Consider the following 15416-nt stretch of genomic DNA (forward strand, 5'->3'; position numbering starts at 1 on the left):
TTTTTTTTTTTTTTAAGTTTTTTCTGAGCTCTAAGCATGTTTGCTATTCCCGACTAATTTTAACACTTAGTGGTTGCATTTTAAATTATGTTTTTTTTTTTCTGTTTTGCAGAGGTTCTCTAGAAGATGTTGCGGGGGGAAAAACTCGTCTTAAAACACCCTGTACTCTAGTTAACTCCCAATAGAGTTTAGCCTGTTAGATGGGTCTTACTGATCTATTTTAGAGGAAATTTCCAGTCAGCTATCGTCATTTTCCATTGAAATAGAAACTCTTCCTAGTCAATTTATAACTTTTGGAAAACTCTCTTCAGTCTGAAGGTATGAAGTAATGTGGAGTTCCAGGRTGGTGGTAACCCAGCAAATTGAAAAGAAGAGAACATTTGAGATAATTAGGTAGAGCAGTTCCTGATGGATCAATTAGAAAGTGTAGTGAAAGAAAACACAGTCTAATATTTCTTTGCCCCTGCCATCAAGCGAAGTAGGTTCCTTGGGTTTTCTTTTTTTAGCTGAGTTTCTGCATAGCTAATATTTTTCCTGATAGGATAAGTTACCTTTAGTAGGTTGTCTGCCTCAAGATAGTGTACTTGCCCCTATGTAGCTACATTTGCTGCATTTGGGCTCATTTCTGTGAGTTGCTTTTGTGTCTTTCATAGCATAATTCTTTAGTTTTTTTTCTTTATTGTTTCCCATACCATTTTCCCATTAATGAGGACTTTTTTAAGCACTAAAAGATGAGAAAGGATTATGTCTTTTTTTTTTTTTTTTTTAACAAGTAAAGGCTGCAAACAGAAAAGTCAGAACACTGTTGTTGCTTTTGTTAATAGGTGAGGAGGAAAGGAAACCAAATGCTTATTGTCTTCCATAACTGTTGCTGGTTTTGGTGTCCTTGGTCTCGTTTTCTGCATGAAACTAGATGATCCTATGTATTAGAATACTTTCAGTGAAAACTTGAGTACTATTTCAAAATTTAAACGAAGGTATTTCTTTACTGCATCTGATCCTCTAAAAGTCGTATGTACTATGTCCCCCGCAATAAGCACACCTTGTCTTTTACTTTCCAGCTGAAATGCAGCATATTGCTTGAGTTTCAAACGAACTCTCTTCAGTCTTAAGTAACAAACAAAGTTTGTTGTTTTTGCTACCTGAAAAAGGATGTTAGCAGTGAACATTTACTGTAAATATTTTCTTCTCTTTTACTGTAGAATGGTACTACCACATACCCCTGAAAGAACCAGAGAAATCAGTGAACTCGGGAATTCCACTTCCTCCACCATCCCAGATTCCAGGTCTGAGTGACCTTGCGGAACCTCAAAATGAAAAGATGTTTGGGGGCCGCAGGAAGTGGATCAAAGATACTGATTCAGAATATGTAAAGTTGGCAAAGCAAGGAGGCCGACCTGGTAAACATCTGCTTTTTTTGTTTCCTTGTTTTTCTTTTAGTTTGGTTTGTGGTAGAAAAAGCTTGTAGATATTTCAGAAGAATCCCCTGGAGTTTTGAAGTTAAACTATGGAAAAAAATTATTGATTGAAAATGTGATCTAAAAGCCAATCCTTGCAGCTTATTTTTAATTTAGCTACTCATTACCAAAATCTATAGTCTTGTACTGTATCTAAACTAATTAGATCAGTATGACAGTTTAACTGCATTATAGAGAAGTCTTTACAACTTATGTCAGGTTTATTTAAATAATGCTCTGGTGAATACGATCTCATCCCAAAAGGCATTATCGGAAAACTTTGTAGAAGTCTATAAAGTGTTTTTTGTTTTATTTTATAATGACATTCAGCATGTTACAGTTCTGTACGTGCTCTGGTCTTGTACCAGGATAGTCTGTATTTTCATTTTTTACTTTATTGGAAAAAAAGTGTGAAACTTGAATAGATAGCTTGCACATAAACTTAGAGTAGAATAACCAATACAGAAATAATAATTCCCAGGCACTGGTAGAAATATGTCAAAATACTTAAAACAAGATACATGGTACAATTGAAATGCAATGCTAAAAGGTTCTGATTGTCCATTTTTATCAAGGGATATGAATAATATTGAATAGAAAAGTATCTCTTCCTGACAAAGCACCAACCTGAAGATAAAGGTAATGCTTTTATTACCAGATAGAAGTCAGACCATTAGCAGCTTTTATCTTTTTATCCTAAGACTTACTGAAGCACTACACTCCTGTTACAAGGAAGTCATCTCCAGTAGCATATGCTGCACCTGACTGGTACTCACACCGCTCTAATCCCCCAACAACCAATGAGCCGCAGTAAGTCTGCTGAGATCCCACATAACTTTTTAGGTTCTGTATTCATCTGTTAGTGTTTCAAATGGATATTTTGTAATAAAGTGTAGGATAATTATCCATAGTACCAATAACTGTTAAATTTTTGTCTGCAGGAACTATGTTTCCACTATACCAGATTATATGATTCATGAAGAGTTTAAGGCTGGTGATCATCATAGTAATAGCTATGAGACAAGAAGAGCACCATTTGATTTCGATACGAAAAGTGTTTGGCAACGGGATGCTGAGGACAAAGAGAACACAGAGAAAAAAAAGGTATGATTGAGAGATGTTCAGTGATGATGCTTTCTGTGTAGAGCTGGTGAAGACGCTTCTGATTGGACTTGTTGGTTCTTACTAAAGGGAAGTTATAGTCCACTGCAATTTCGGTATTCCGGGAGCAATTTTCTGTATTGCAGTTAGAGAATGATAATGAAGTCATGTTTCTCTTAAGTGCTCCAGGTACAGCATACGAGCCAGAAATGCAATTTCCAATCACATTATATGGTGCATATATTTAAGTGTGTATGAAAGCCAATAGTTCTCTGTTTTCTTATCCTTTATTTTCCCCCTGCAATTTAATTTACTCTTTGTCAGTAAATTCTTGTTCAGTGGTCTTGGGGGAGGAAGAAAGAAGGGGGAAGAGGGGAAAGGAAGAAGAAGAAGGAACAGAAGACTGTTCAAAGAAGGGCTTTTGTTTTAGTTTAAATTCAAGAGATGCTCCTGAAAGATACTGCACTGTCAATCTAAAAACAGAAGATGCATCTAATGCAAAATAAGTATAGCACAAGCTGCCGTTAGAACAAAGTTCTGTGTGATGTCTTGGCTTTGTCCTGGAAACCTATCTCCCAGCCTCTCTCTTTCCTCTTCCTTTCCTCCCCGTTTAGATGTTTAAGCCTGATAGGTTTTGTTGTTGTTGTTTTGGTTTTTAATATGCTCTCCAGTTTTGTGTGCCTCAGTTACTGTAGTCCTTTGGAGCACCCAGGGGAAGACTTCTGATATACTTGAACACCAGTAGCTATCTTCCACTTGAATGCAAGTGCAAATGCTTGACATTTTAGGAAAACCCTTTGCCTTTGCTGAGATGAGTAACTAATGCAAGTTTGGAACAATGGCTTGTGGAAGTGGGTAGGCCTTGCTTTTCAGGACAGGCTTGGGAATGTCCTCTTTGTCTGCGGAAACAGTCAAACACACAATGTATGCTTAAGCTATAATTTGACTGATGTCTCTAGGTGAAGTTTTATTTCTGTAGGAGACTTAAAATACTGAAAACGGAACTTAAAATACTGAAAATAGAAATACAGATTGCCATGGAACCCCCTTACAGGATGAAAACAGGAGGGAGATGAAGCACTGTTCCTCGCTCCCTTACTTAAGAACCCACTATTTTCAGTGCTCTGAGTCAAATTTAATTTTGACAAGAGTAGGTGCAATTCAAGTCTTTGTGGTGGCTGTTAAAGTGAAATTGAGGTCTGTTTYTGTTAGGGATGGAGTTTGATCAAGACCCAGTTTCATGCACAATCAGGGAAAGTCCCATTTGTTTTATAGCCACTATATACCTGCTTTCTTTTTTGGTGATATGTTACATTCAGCTCAGTTTCCAAATCTCCTGATAAAATTTACACCACTCTTGAAAGCTGAAGCTGAGTTTCACTCAAGTTGCTAAATCCCAAGCCTGACTCTTTATGGTTAGATGCCTAAAAAGACAGATTATCTGTGGATCATTCTGCTCCTTAGTTTCTTCTCCCCCCCAACATCTCTGAAATGGTTGTCTTCCTTCTTAGTACCTTTCTTCTTGTACCCTCATGAGAAGTGTCTCCTATACCTTGAGACATCAAAAGGTGCTTTTCTTTCACAGCTACTCCTAGTAGTTGTCTCTTGTTATAAGAGGTTTCTATCTTGTGTTTAGTTGAGAGTACTCCCCTGAGGAATCTTTCAGTAAGGCAATGGAACTAGTCCTCCCAAACGTTATTTGTTTTAGTTTTCTGACTCTACATCTTGTATATTGAAATGTTACAGATGTATTCCAAAACCACTGCAAGAAAATTTCTAACCAACATTCAATGTGCTTGTACCACTATGTGATGATACTACAGTGGCAAACTACCTGAAGTATTTAGGTGATATTAATTATATTGAAAACTTTTTTTCAGTCCAGTCTGACTAAGCACTCCTTGAGAACAGAGAGGTATGGTGCAATCACGGAGAGAAGTCTCAAAGGGTGCCCTTATGGACAACAGCAAAAACATTTAAACCTCTAAGGGTAGCAGTTGTGCTCAGTTCAGAAAACATGGTTCCCAAGTGAGCCCTTGCTCTGGATCTTTAAGCTTTTATGCCGCTCTGTTCAAAATATTGGAATCTTCATCACTGCTCATACTGAAAATGTTTCTTATGTTTGTAATTGTGTGCAGTAGGACTGGAGACCAGGGAGAGCCATCATATGGTTCTCTATGCCTCAGCACAGATCCTGTTGTTTCTTCCTGATGCCTTAATTGCAAGGATACTTCTCTTTCTTCTGGGAATTATGCAAAGCAGCAAAGAACTGTCAGCATGTGAAGGATTTAGCTTTCATCCTCGTGCTGAAGTGACAGATTACTAGGCCAAATGGAAACATCCTTTAGCCTACACACCATGTAGTGTTTCAACCAACCAGGGTGGGTTGAAAATGCTGCTAACTGAAAGAGAGGGCTAAGTATAGGTGGGAGATCAGTTAGACGCAGTATCAGGGTTAGTGTCAGAGTTGGGGAATCTTTCTGCTACCCCACTAAGACTACTCCCTCATGTGTGAAATCATATCTCCTAGGCATTTGCATTGGACTTTAGCTTTTTGTTAAAGGATGTTTTTTCCAGAGGTTGAAAGGAGGAACTCCTTTAGTTAGTGGTGCTATTCATACCCTAACAGTCAATATGCTTCTAGTAGAAGTGTTTGAAGTTCCCTGTTCATCATAGAATTCACCTTTTCATTGCTGTTTCCACCTTTTAATTGCTATCTTCCCTCAGTATACTGGGGACACAGGAAACAAAACTAGATTATACCAGTTCTTTTTCAACTGATCTACAGTTTGGCCTAGTAAATAAGCACACTGGATGGGGGACTCGGGATACCTGAACTCCATCTATTCCCAGCTCTGCCACTAGTCTGCTCCATTAGCTTGTGCAAGTCACCTCGCTTTGCTGTGCCTCGGTTTTCCTATAAAACGGAGGTAATGATAGGGATCTCTTTTTGTAAAGTGTCACGGAGTTCTGCTAGGCATACATAGGTATATATTTATCATCTGTCAGTAAGTACAAGTAACTTCATCTGGGTTTTTTGTCTTGCTTTTTCCATATGGAAATTTTTCTAGAGCTGTGGTGAGTGGGTCTTTAGTTTCTATAGTAAGTGTTTCATAGCCAAACCCTTAAGAACCCTATGTATTCCTTCAAAGAGTAGGTCATATCTTGCTCGTGGTCGATACACAGGTATTAAGGTTGTCAGAAGAATGAGAGGCTTCTCTCCATGCCCAGACAGTTTGTGCAACTCTGAATGATGGGATTTTTCCTTCCAAACAAAAAGGAAAATGGGATCAACATTCCTGGCTATGCATTTAGTATCTCTAGTGGTAAAGCACCACTAAATCATAAGCCTCAATAGCAAAATTTCCTTTTGAACTTTTGATGCATGCTGTAAGAGTTGTTCAGCATCGCTTCAAGTAGTTGACCTACAAATCACAATTAGCGTTTATTTGAATCAGAGTCTAATAAACTTATATGTACAATAAATGTAAAGAGTAATTTCAGGGTATGCTGTTACCATCTCATTACAAAGGGAGAGAGCATTTTAAACAGAGAATGTGTGAAAAATGACCTACATGGTTAGCTTGATTTTTCTTGAAGGCACTGTGGATGTTAAATAGAGACCTGTCAAAGTGAAGATGCCTCCTCAGCTATAATCATTAGAGTGTAATGGCACAAGGGCCTGTTCTTAATGCTGAATTTGCACAGTGAAGTAACAGCCTGATGGGATTCCAGACCTGATTTGATTCCCTTCAAARACAAATTCTAATATGTTCCTTAGTTCCCTTTGTCACTCATTACTGGATTTGAACGCTATGGAATGTTTTGGTACTTGCAGTTTACATTAGTCTATTTCATTTAATTTGAGGAAAAGAAATTGAGCATTTAGAACAATGCGCAAGTTTCACTGTGTTAGTCTTCAGTCTCTTCTCTTTGCCTTTCCTTTTCTCTCTCTTTTCCTTATTTTTGATAGTTGTCTCTAGATTTATTTATTTGTTTGTTTATTTTTTACTCATCTTCTCTTTAAGTTTTAGGCTTCCTTTTCAAATGTTTCTTCTTCTCAGTGTCAAGACAAGAGTCTCCTCTCTTTCCATCTACTATTTGTGTCAAATATCAAATCATGTTGTGTTTCTGTGTTGCCCTGTGTGCCGCGCAGTGAATAAGCACCAAAAGTTACCAGGCCTTGATGATTTATGCTTGTCTTATTACATTGATTTTGTAAGTTTCAACACTCAGCGACAGTGTCCTGGGTCTGGAACTTCCATGGTATGTTGTATCTGAAATGGTATAATGATAAACAGAAAACAACAGTTATATTCCTTGCACACTAGGTTAGTGTTTTTGAAATATAAAATACAAATGGACCACTTCAGAAAGTAAGAGTTCATGGATTTAAAAAGCAGTTGTAAGGCAGCTTTTCACCTTTTTTTTTTTTTTTAACCTCCAGGTTGGAAAAAACACCCCCTGCCTTCATCCAACATCACTGCATAATATTCTTACTAGTATCAACTCTTTTTATTTGACAAGCGTCCCAGTTTTTCCTATCTTTAAGGTTCAATATATCAGCAGTCTGTTTGTCTGCAAGGTAGTAGCCCATCAATTTATTTGTTACCAGATTCTGGAATTTTTCTTCTAGTGAAACTGTCTCCACTGAAGTCTGTAGGAATTTCTGCACTGAAATAAGGTAGTTTGGATTGGCCTTCTGTTTCAGAATCGGTTTCTCCCAGAAAATAAGAAAATCATCTACATTCCCCAAATACTCATCTTTCCCCCCTTTTTTTTATTAGTTTGTTAATTAGTTCATGGATTAGATATATACCAATGCTGTTATACTTTTTTTCATTCTTTCCATACTGAATCTGCACGTGCTCCTTAACTCTGTAGTGTATTTACATCTATTTTAGAATTTTTCTTCATTGATATTTTCCTGTGAAATGTTTTATTGTGTCTGCAATCCAATTGCACTTGCTCATTATACATCTAATTTTTGTGCTCTGTTCCTAATTTTTTACTCTGTTTGGTTAACTCTGTTGTAGTAAGTGTGTCCACTTAGGTGCGGGGGATCTTTATGCCTAATGTACTTTTATATAGCAATATAGCACTTCTAATTACCATCTTCTGAATTTTTTTAAAAATAACCTGCCATTAGTATCTTTTATGCTATGGGTTGTGCTCCCATTTTGGATGTTTAAAAGATAAAATGGTCAAAATAGTATTAATTAAAACAATATATTAAAATAAAGGAAAGGCTTTGAAAATAGTTCATGCCATCTTCATTTTTTTCTTCTTAATGAAGTGAAGGAAGCTGTAAGTAGTCTTTAAAGATTTTGTTATTTTTATTTATTTATTTATTTATTTTTAAACCTCAAATTTCTTCCCAGTTATTCATCAAAAATATCTGGGACCTGTTGGGGATACTTAGTTTAATGTTTTTGTTTGAGGGAAGTCTGACCCTTCCATAGTCATTGATTCTGATGGGTGTTAAATAAATAGCTTTAATAAGTGTTGTTGATGTTTTTCCATTACTTTTCAGTTTTCTGACTTTCACTCCTAGACTTTGTAATGCCATTTCACTAGCTTCCTAGGTGCCTTCTCATCTGTCTGCCTTATGGGGATATTTCAGTATAGTCAAAGAGGTGAAATCTATAACCACTAGGCAACCCTGAGTTTCTTTACCTGTCATTACGTATAAAAAGATGATAAAAGTAATATTTAGTAATATATACTTCCATTGTAGGTTTCTCCCAACATATCTGCATTTGCTGGAATCTCAAACCTCAAATTAATGTACTGCAATAGCTTTATTATTATATGGGTTATCCTATGCTTTTTATCAAAAAAAGTTGCTGTAATTAAACTGGGAATGAATTTCTGGTCCCATTGACTTCAGTAAGACCAGGGTATTTTCAAAGATTGCATACGGAGAACTGAGCCAAGATGAGAGGCTGCAATTGCTAAATTTGAATTTGAAACTAATTTTCAGTAGAAGCCTACAGCAAGGAAAAAGGTCATGGATGAACTTATTCCACATTATTGCTATACTGAACAGACAGCAGACAGCTGATCTCATCTGGAATAAATATGTGTTTTATTATCTTATAGTATTCCCTTATTCCTGTATGCTTACTGCTGGAAAAAATATTCCTAAGACAGTAACACTTACAGATTCTTAGTCTAATATAACTCATTTTTCACACCTCTTACTCATTTTTATCATAACTTACTTTACTAAATTAAGATTTCTGTAACACAGGTAAAGCTTCCAGCTATAAACCCTAAATATCAAAGCAGAATGCAGAATGTTTCTACAAACAAGGAATTCAGTGGGAAAAATAAGCTTACCTTTCCACCTATGTAAGTAGTGAATTTATGAAATTTGTTAAACTCCTAATCCTGCAACCATTTGTGCATATGAGTAACCCTATGAAATTGTATAGATCCATGAATGTATTTACAGACTTCGTGGGTCCTTATTGCTGCTAAACTTGCTATCACCTGGAATACTGAAATGGTTTTATAAACAGCTAAACTAATAGGACTTCAACTTACATGGCAAAGATACTAAATAGAACTTTGCTTTAGGAAAAGTAAGCATACAGTTGTATGGTAGAACTTCATGTAGGTCAATGTTTTTACCATATTCTAAATTGTTTGGTTGTTTTTTTTTTGTTTTTGTTCTCAATACCAGTAAACAGATACCAACTGCACTGTTTTTCGTTATTTCTGTGAGCATAGTTTACAAAGACACAAGTGAGACTATTGTTTTAAGAAATCATATTAACTATTGCCCAGCATGAGATGAGGCACAACAAAAATGCTGTAATGAACACCTGGAAGATATAACAGTTTTCTAAGCAAGTGCTTACATCATCAAGCTGTGTGCACAACTAAATTGCTTCAGAGAATTTTAAGTCTTAAAAATACACTATATGCATAGACATCAGTAATCTCCGTATGTTTTAGAAATGTGTTAATGCAAACTAAGTGATTAAATTTGGGGACAAAATACCACCTTCATAACATTATAATAATAATATCAGCCTTTTTAACTCTCACATTCTTCAGGTGACTTCCCTTTTTCATTTCTTAAGACCGGAGTTCTGTAATTATTATACATGTAAAGTTCCAATAAAATGCATGGCTCTTCTTATGTAAAATTGTGCATGTGTGTTTTGTGAATCAGGTCTAGATGTATGGGGGTTTTTTTTTTAGATGATTATATGTAGCATATATTATTTATTTCTGCTTACTGTTACTTGCAAATAAACTATTTGGTATAAGGTCACTGCTTTTAATGTGCAAAATAATTTTTTTCCTCCTAATCCTCATTGTGGTTTACTTATGTTACCTTTTTCCCCCAGTATATTTTGTTTGGCTTTACAGGCCTGCTCAGAGAAATGGTGAAGCAGTAAACTTCAGCAAATTAATTAGCAACGGTTATGGGGCTGACTGGATTCAGCAGCATACTGAAAGGGAAAAAAAGGTTCAACAAACATCAGAAAATAGCGAGCAGTGCAGAGGTAAAATTATTGCAAGTTGATTGCCTCCTCTCTTCCCCCCACTCCCCCAAGTCAGTTGTGATCTCAAAGTAACAGGCAAAGATAGCCCTAATTTTTGTGTATCTCTTTAAATATGGTAAAAATTAGTGAATTACCATGCTTGGCATATAATACCCAAAGACTTTTTTTAAAAACAAAAACAAACAAGCAAAAAAAAAAAAAAGTGGAGTCTTGCTTGTAGTCAGAGAATGTGGGAACTTCTGTGGCTTTTTTTAATCTTTAATATTGTAGAAGTATGCCCTGTTTTGATCCAGGGGTTCTCTGTGATATATTTTTTTTGTAAAAACATTAGAAGAGACACAGCTGTCCTCTTGATTAAAGTTAAGCAGACTGAAGTATTTGCTGCATATTTGTTGTGAATAGTCCTTGGCCCTTAAGTTTTTACTGAAAAACTCCTTATAAATATCATTGATACTAGTATTTAGGAAATAGATCACTGTACTTAAAAACTCATAAAAATAAATGTATACACTTGTTTGAATATAGTGGCTTTGAAGCAGTTTTATTATAGTAAAAATGTTATACAGTGCTCATGCTTCCAAATCTGTCATGCACAATGATAATAACTATGACATACATAATTTATTTCTAAGTATTCTTAAAGTGTGTGGGGAAATCCATCTTGCAAGTATTAAATAGTCCTGATAATCATATAAAATCAAAGCTATTTATTCATTTATTCTTAGTACTATGTTTTCTTTTTTTAATAAATGTGTGTGTAGGAAGTAAAAATATTTCTGTGTAAGTAATATTTCTGTAAAAGTATGAGTTCTGTGCACTCATACTTTTACAATTCATTTCCATTTTTAATCTGTCTTCCTGTTGTCAGTTGGCAATATTTCCTAGCATCTTAGTGTCCCTTTAAAATTAACTCATGTACCCCTTTCTTTGTGACTTTATTTTCACTTGTTTCAATTTGTATTTCATGTAATGTGCATCTACTATTTTTTTAAATTTACTGAATAGTCTTATGTCAAAGACCTTTTGTTTTGGCTTTTTATAGTGGTTTGGTAACCAAGTTGGGTGTATCAGCTTTGTATAACAATCTTTTAAAACAGTATTTAATATACATATTGTAAGCTCCAGAATTTACTGTATGTTTTTAGACTTTTTTAAAAACTATATCAGTGAATACTTGTGTATATACCGTGGATTGTTGTAACTCTCTTGAACTTGATATATCAATGTGTGCAAGGCTTAGAGGCAGGTTACTTTAGTTTGTATGAATAGCACTTCCTGAATTGATTTTTTTTTTTTTTTTTTTTTAAGAACAACTATATTTATAGTAAAGGGTTCTTTGTCGTCTTTGCAGAGTCCCTTTCTCCAGGTGAGTATCGGAAGAAAACAGGAGAGCAGAAAACTAAACTAATGTGTTATCATTCGAAAGAAAATCTGCTACAAAACTAAAGGATGAACCCAGCTCTCACTCTGGACCTGAAATAGAGTGCCTAATCTGAGAAACTACTCTTCAAAATCAGCTTGAGTATCCAATCTCTGATCATGCAGAGGATGCTGCCATAGGAGAAATGAAGACCTTATAGGTCAATCTAAAAATGCTCTTCCTTAACATGAATGAAGACCATTAATACTCCTCTTTTGCCTTCAGATTCTATTTAACATTCTAGTGCACTGATATTTTTCTTAATGAATTTTCCATTACTGAAGTAAAGGAAAGGATTTGGGATCTTCAAAGCCTCCAAATAAGTTCACTTGGTTATAACTGATTTCTTTAATGTGAAATGTGCCTCAAATGTAACATTTTGGAAGTAAAGAAAACTGAAGATTTTCAGGGTAATGGTTAAATTGGTTTGGTTATAGCACTGAAGCATAAACAGAAAATGAAATGATGAGTAGACTGTAAAGATTGGTGAAAAGTTAATATGCTACATAGTTTGATATACAGATGCATTGTATTTTTGAAATGCTTTTCTTTCCCAAACTGTTAAATAACATGACACCTGCTTTTCTTGTATTGTCTTCTTTTGTCAACCACAGCTATTCAGCCTGAGATGCATTATGTATTTCAATGTTTAAAAAAAAAAAAAAAAAAAAGGTTAATGCCCTGATCAGTGTGGTTTTGCCCCAGGCGTATTGTACCTTGATTCAGTTTTGACTTTATCCTCTTCATGCTTTCAGGTGTGCGCTGAGGGCACTGCTTGCACTTTCTTCCACTTGGGTACTTTTGTCAGCTTATCCAAAGCAATTGGCAAAATGAGGATCTTGCAGCTCCCTTCTGTTATGGAGCTTTCTCTGTTTTCTGCTGCACAAGCTAAGCCTAAGAAATATCACACAGGAGATAAAATGGAATTACGGGGCATTTATCTTGGATTATAGATTTACATCATACTGTAAACTTTGCATGTACCTTGTCTATCTATTTAGTCAGAAATTATAAGTACTGGAATTTGTATGTATTTTGAGAAGAGGAAGAGAAAGCAAAAACTCTAGCTGACCTTGTCACTTCTGTGGTTGAAGATATCATCAGTACTTTCATCTTTTTTATTGCAGATTCAGAGCCATCACAGCCTGAAACAGCACCTGCAAGCAACAAGTGAAAGCCACAGCTTCAGGAATGTAATAAATAGCTTAAAAGACTATTGGGAAAAAGCATTGGGAAGTAAAGCAGTATATGGTTTATGATAAAGTCCACTATTTATATGCTAGATTACATTTATCTGATAAGATTACATTTCTAGTTAAACTGTTCCCTTGTTGAGTACTTCAGTTGTTTTATACCCTCGATGAACTTCATTGTGCTTGATTACAGCAAGTTGTAAAGCATAGGCAACAGCTGTCAGTGTGTACACTTAGACCTTTTCTTAATATAGTTTCAAGAAGCAAAACTAAAGTTCTCTTCTACATGAGACTAGTGCTCCTTTGCTGTTGTCAAATAGGATTACCCTGTTGCTGTTGATCTTGACTATACATGAGTACTGTATCAATGTAGTTAAAGAAAGAAACTTGCTGGTTTGGATATGATTATACTCATGACCTATATCATAAAGGAAGGTGAGGTGGAACTTTATGATATGGGACTAATTGTCAATAGAAACAATTGAACTAATATGGCTACTTTGGGTAGAAAAGTCAACCCTTCACTGGAAAGATGGTATCTTAGTCCTCAAAGCAGATTTAGACCAGATATTCAGCTTTCTTACATGATTCTGTCGCTATACCTGCTGCATAAGGACTGGTCGTAGTGTTCAGAATTAAATTAAGACCCAGGGGAATTCCCTGTTACAGTCTTGTTTTATAGAAGATGGGTCATTAGGGTAACAGTGAGACTGACTAAGCTATGCATGGTGTCTGCACTTTCAGCTTTTAAATAATAATTTTATATATCTTTAAGTTTTGACTTGGAAAAAAAATTAAATGGTAGTTTCCTTTGTTTATTCACTCCAGCAAAAAAAATTGTACTTTCAGATAGCAATGTATATTAATTATTTTGCTATTCTGAAAGTTAGATATTGACATTTTAATGTTTACGCTTTTATCTATTTGAATGAGGAATTATCCCTGAAATCTTGTGAAAATAGAAATATTTTATCGTAAAGCCTGTTAGAAAGTGCATGAATTTTAATATGATTTTTTTGCTTATACTATAAAAAATGAAGTTTTTAATAAATTGGTAATTTGGTTATTTTCCTTTTCAGAGTGTACTCTCAATACATTTTACACCTTTGAATCCAGAACTGAAGATTTTAATGTATTACTGAATCTACATCTCCACAAACAGAATGTTTAGAGAGTTTGGTTAAGCAATACTTTTCATTAAAACTTTGCTATGAAAATTGATTGGAAATATATAAACCTATTGCTAATCCTAAACCCCCAAAATTTCAGGGAAACCTGGTGGGAGTTTTACTGTTGATTTCAGAAGAGCCAGCATCTGAGTCTCTTTGCCATTCATTTTAACCAACAATTCAGGCGTCTAAGTTGCATTTACAAAAATAAAGGACTAAAACATATGACAATGGCTAATGTGTAGTTATTGATTAATCAGTACGTTTTTCCAAATATGAAGAAATTTAAGTTGTATCAAGTTGTATCTGAGGAAAAAAATACAAAGAATATTAGCTTAAGTGAATTTCTATTTAAAATTTGTTTTGTGAATTCTGTTCAGATATAGTGAAGCCTTTAATTTTAGTGTGAATGCAGAGCTTTTGATGAAATCTAATTTTCCAGGTTAGAGTACCAAGGGATGCCAAAGCTGGGGCTCATAGTGTTAAAACCTGATCAGTAGAAAAACTGTCACTGTGGAGCGGCACTAAATAATAAGTTTGTGTGAAGAAACTGTGTATGTATCACAGGCAAAGCGTTGATATTCTCAGGATTTCAACTATAAAAATTTAACCTTAATGCAATAATCAGCAGTAGCTCTACAATGTTTTCAGGAAAAATAAGTACCATTTTATGAGTTCTTCAGAATTACCCAGTCATATGAACCTATCTCTGAGAATTCAGCTATGTTTTTGGTACAGTCTTTGGATAAGATTATAATATTTATTATTAATGTCTGTAAAGAGTCCAGTAGAGAACTTGCTGTTCTGCCCAGCAATGGTAAACTGCAATATTAAAATGAATGCTATTTCTGAGGGCCTATTAGAGCATACTTAAATGCCATAAACTATAAGCAGTAATAGTATTTTTCAGTCCCACCTTGCTCTTCTGACTTACAATATCATAGGAAACACTTCTATATTATTGTAGGAAATACTGCTCAGTGTTACATATTTTACTGATCATAAAACATGAGCAAAAGGAGAAATAGGAGATGATGATGAAACTGTGAAGTTGATTAAGGCAGCCAAGCCTTTTCTAATGCTCATCWGTTGAGTAGTAGGTTTTGTGCTCTTAGAGGTATATTGAATCCATTTCAATTGTTTATATAAAGTTTTCTTTAAGGTGTTCAGTACAAATTTATCAAAAAAGTTGGAGACAGTAATGTTATGAAGCAATAACAACATGGGTATTTAAAAGTATTTTCAAATTTATAGATCACCTATTCACAGAGACTTAAGGGGCATGCTGTGCCAAAGTTGTCTAAGTCTATTCCATAAAATATGAATTCTTGTGTATGTGTAATACTGCATTACTCCATAATACTGCTTACCTCCTGGGGAAAATTCTAATAATTCTCTTCTATATTATGGTTTCTTTTTTGCAAGAGAAAGTTATGTATGAAGTTTCTTAACATAATTTTATTACTTTGAATCATTTGATGTCTAAATGCTCTCTACTTTTGAACACTTTATCTCTATGTTGGAGTTTTTGTCCAAAGCTGTTCCATTTGTTAAGC

The 15416-nt window shown here is 34.9% G+C and overlaps 1 protein-coding gene across 1 annotated transcript; it reads left to right on the plus strand.

Moving 5' to 3' along the window:
* Positions 1 to 1202: 1202 nt before the first annotated feature.
* CUNH7orf57 (chromosome unknown C7orf57 homolog) lies at positions 1203 to 12702 on the plus strand (the record flags this gene model as incomplete). Its single annotated transcript, XM_026088099.1, is given in 6 exon segments — positions 1203 to 1400; positions 2159 to 2267; positions 2399 to 2561; positions 8812 to 8912; positions 9942 to 10078; positions 12626 to 12702. Coding segments are annotated over 6 exon segments (785 nt in total), but the record flags the coding sequence as incomplete, so codon positions are not given.
* Between the last annotated feature and the right edge of the window lie 2714 nt (positions 12703 to 15416).

This window comes from Apteryx rowi, unplaced genomic scaffold (genome assembly GCF_003343035.1).
Source record: "Apteryx rowi isolate R43461 unplaced genomic scaffold, aptRow1 scaffold_750, whole genome shotgun sequence".
Classification (NCBI taxonomy): Eukaryota; Metazoa; Chordata; class Aves; order Apterygiformes; family Apterygidae; genus Apteryx; species Apteryx rowi.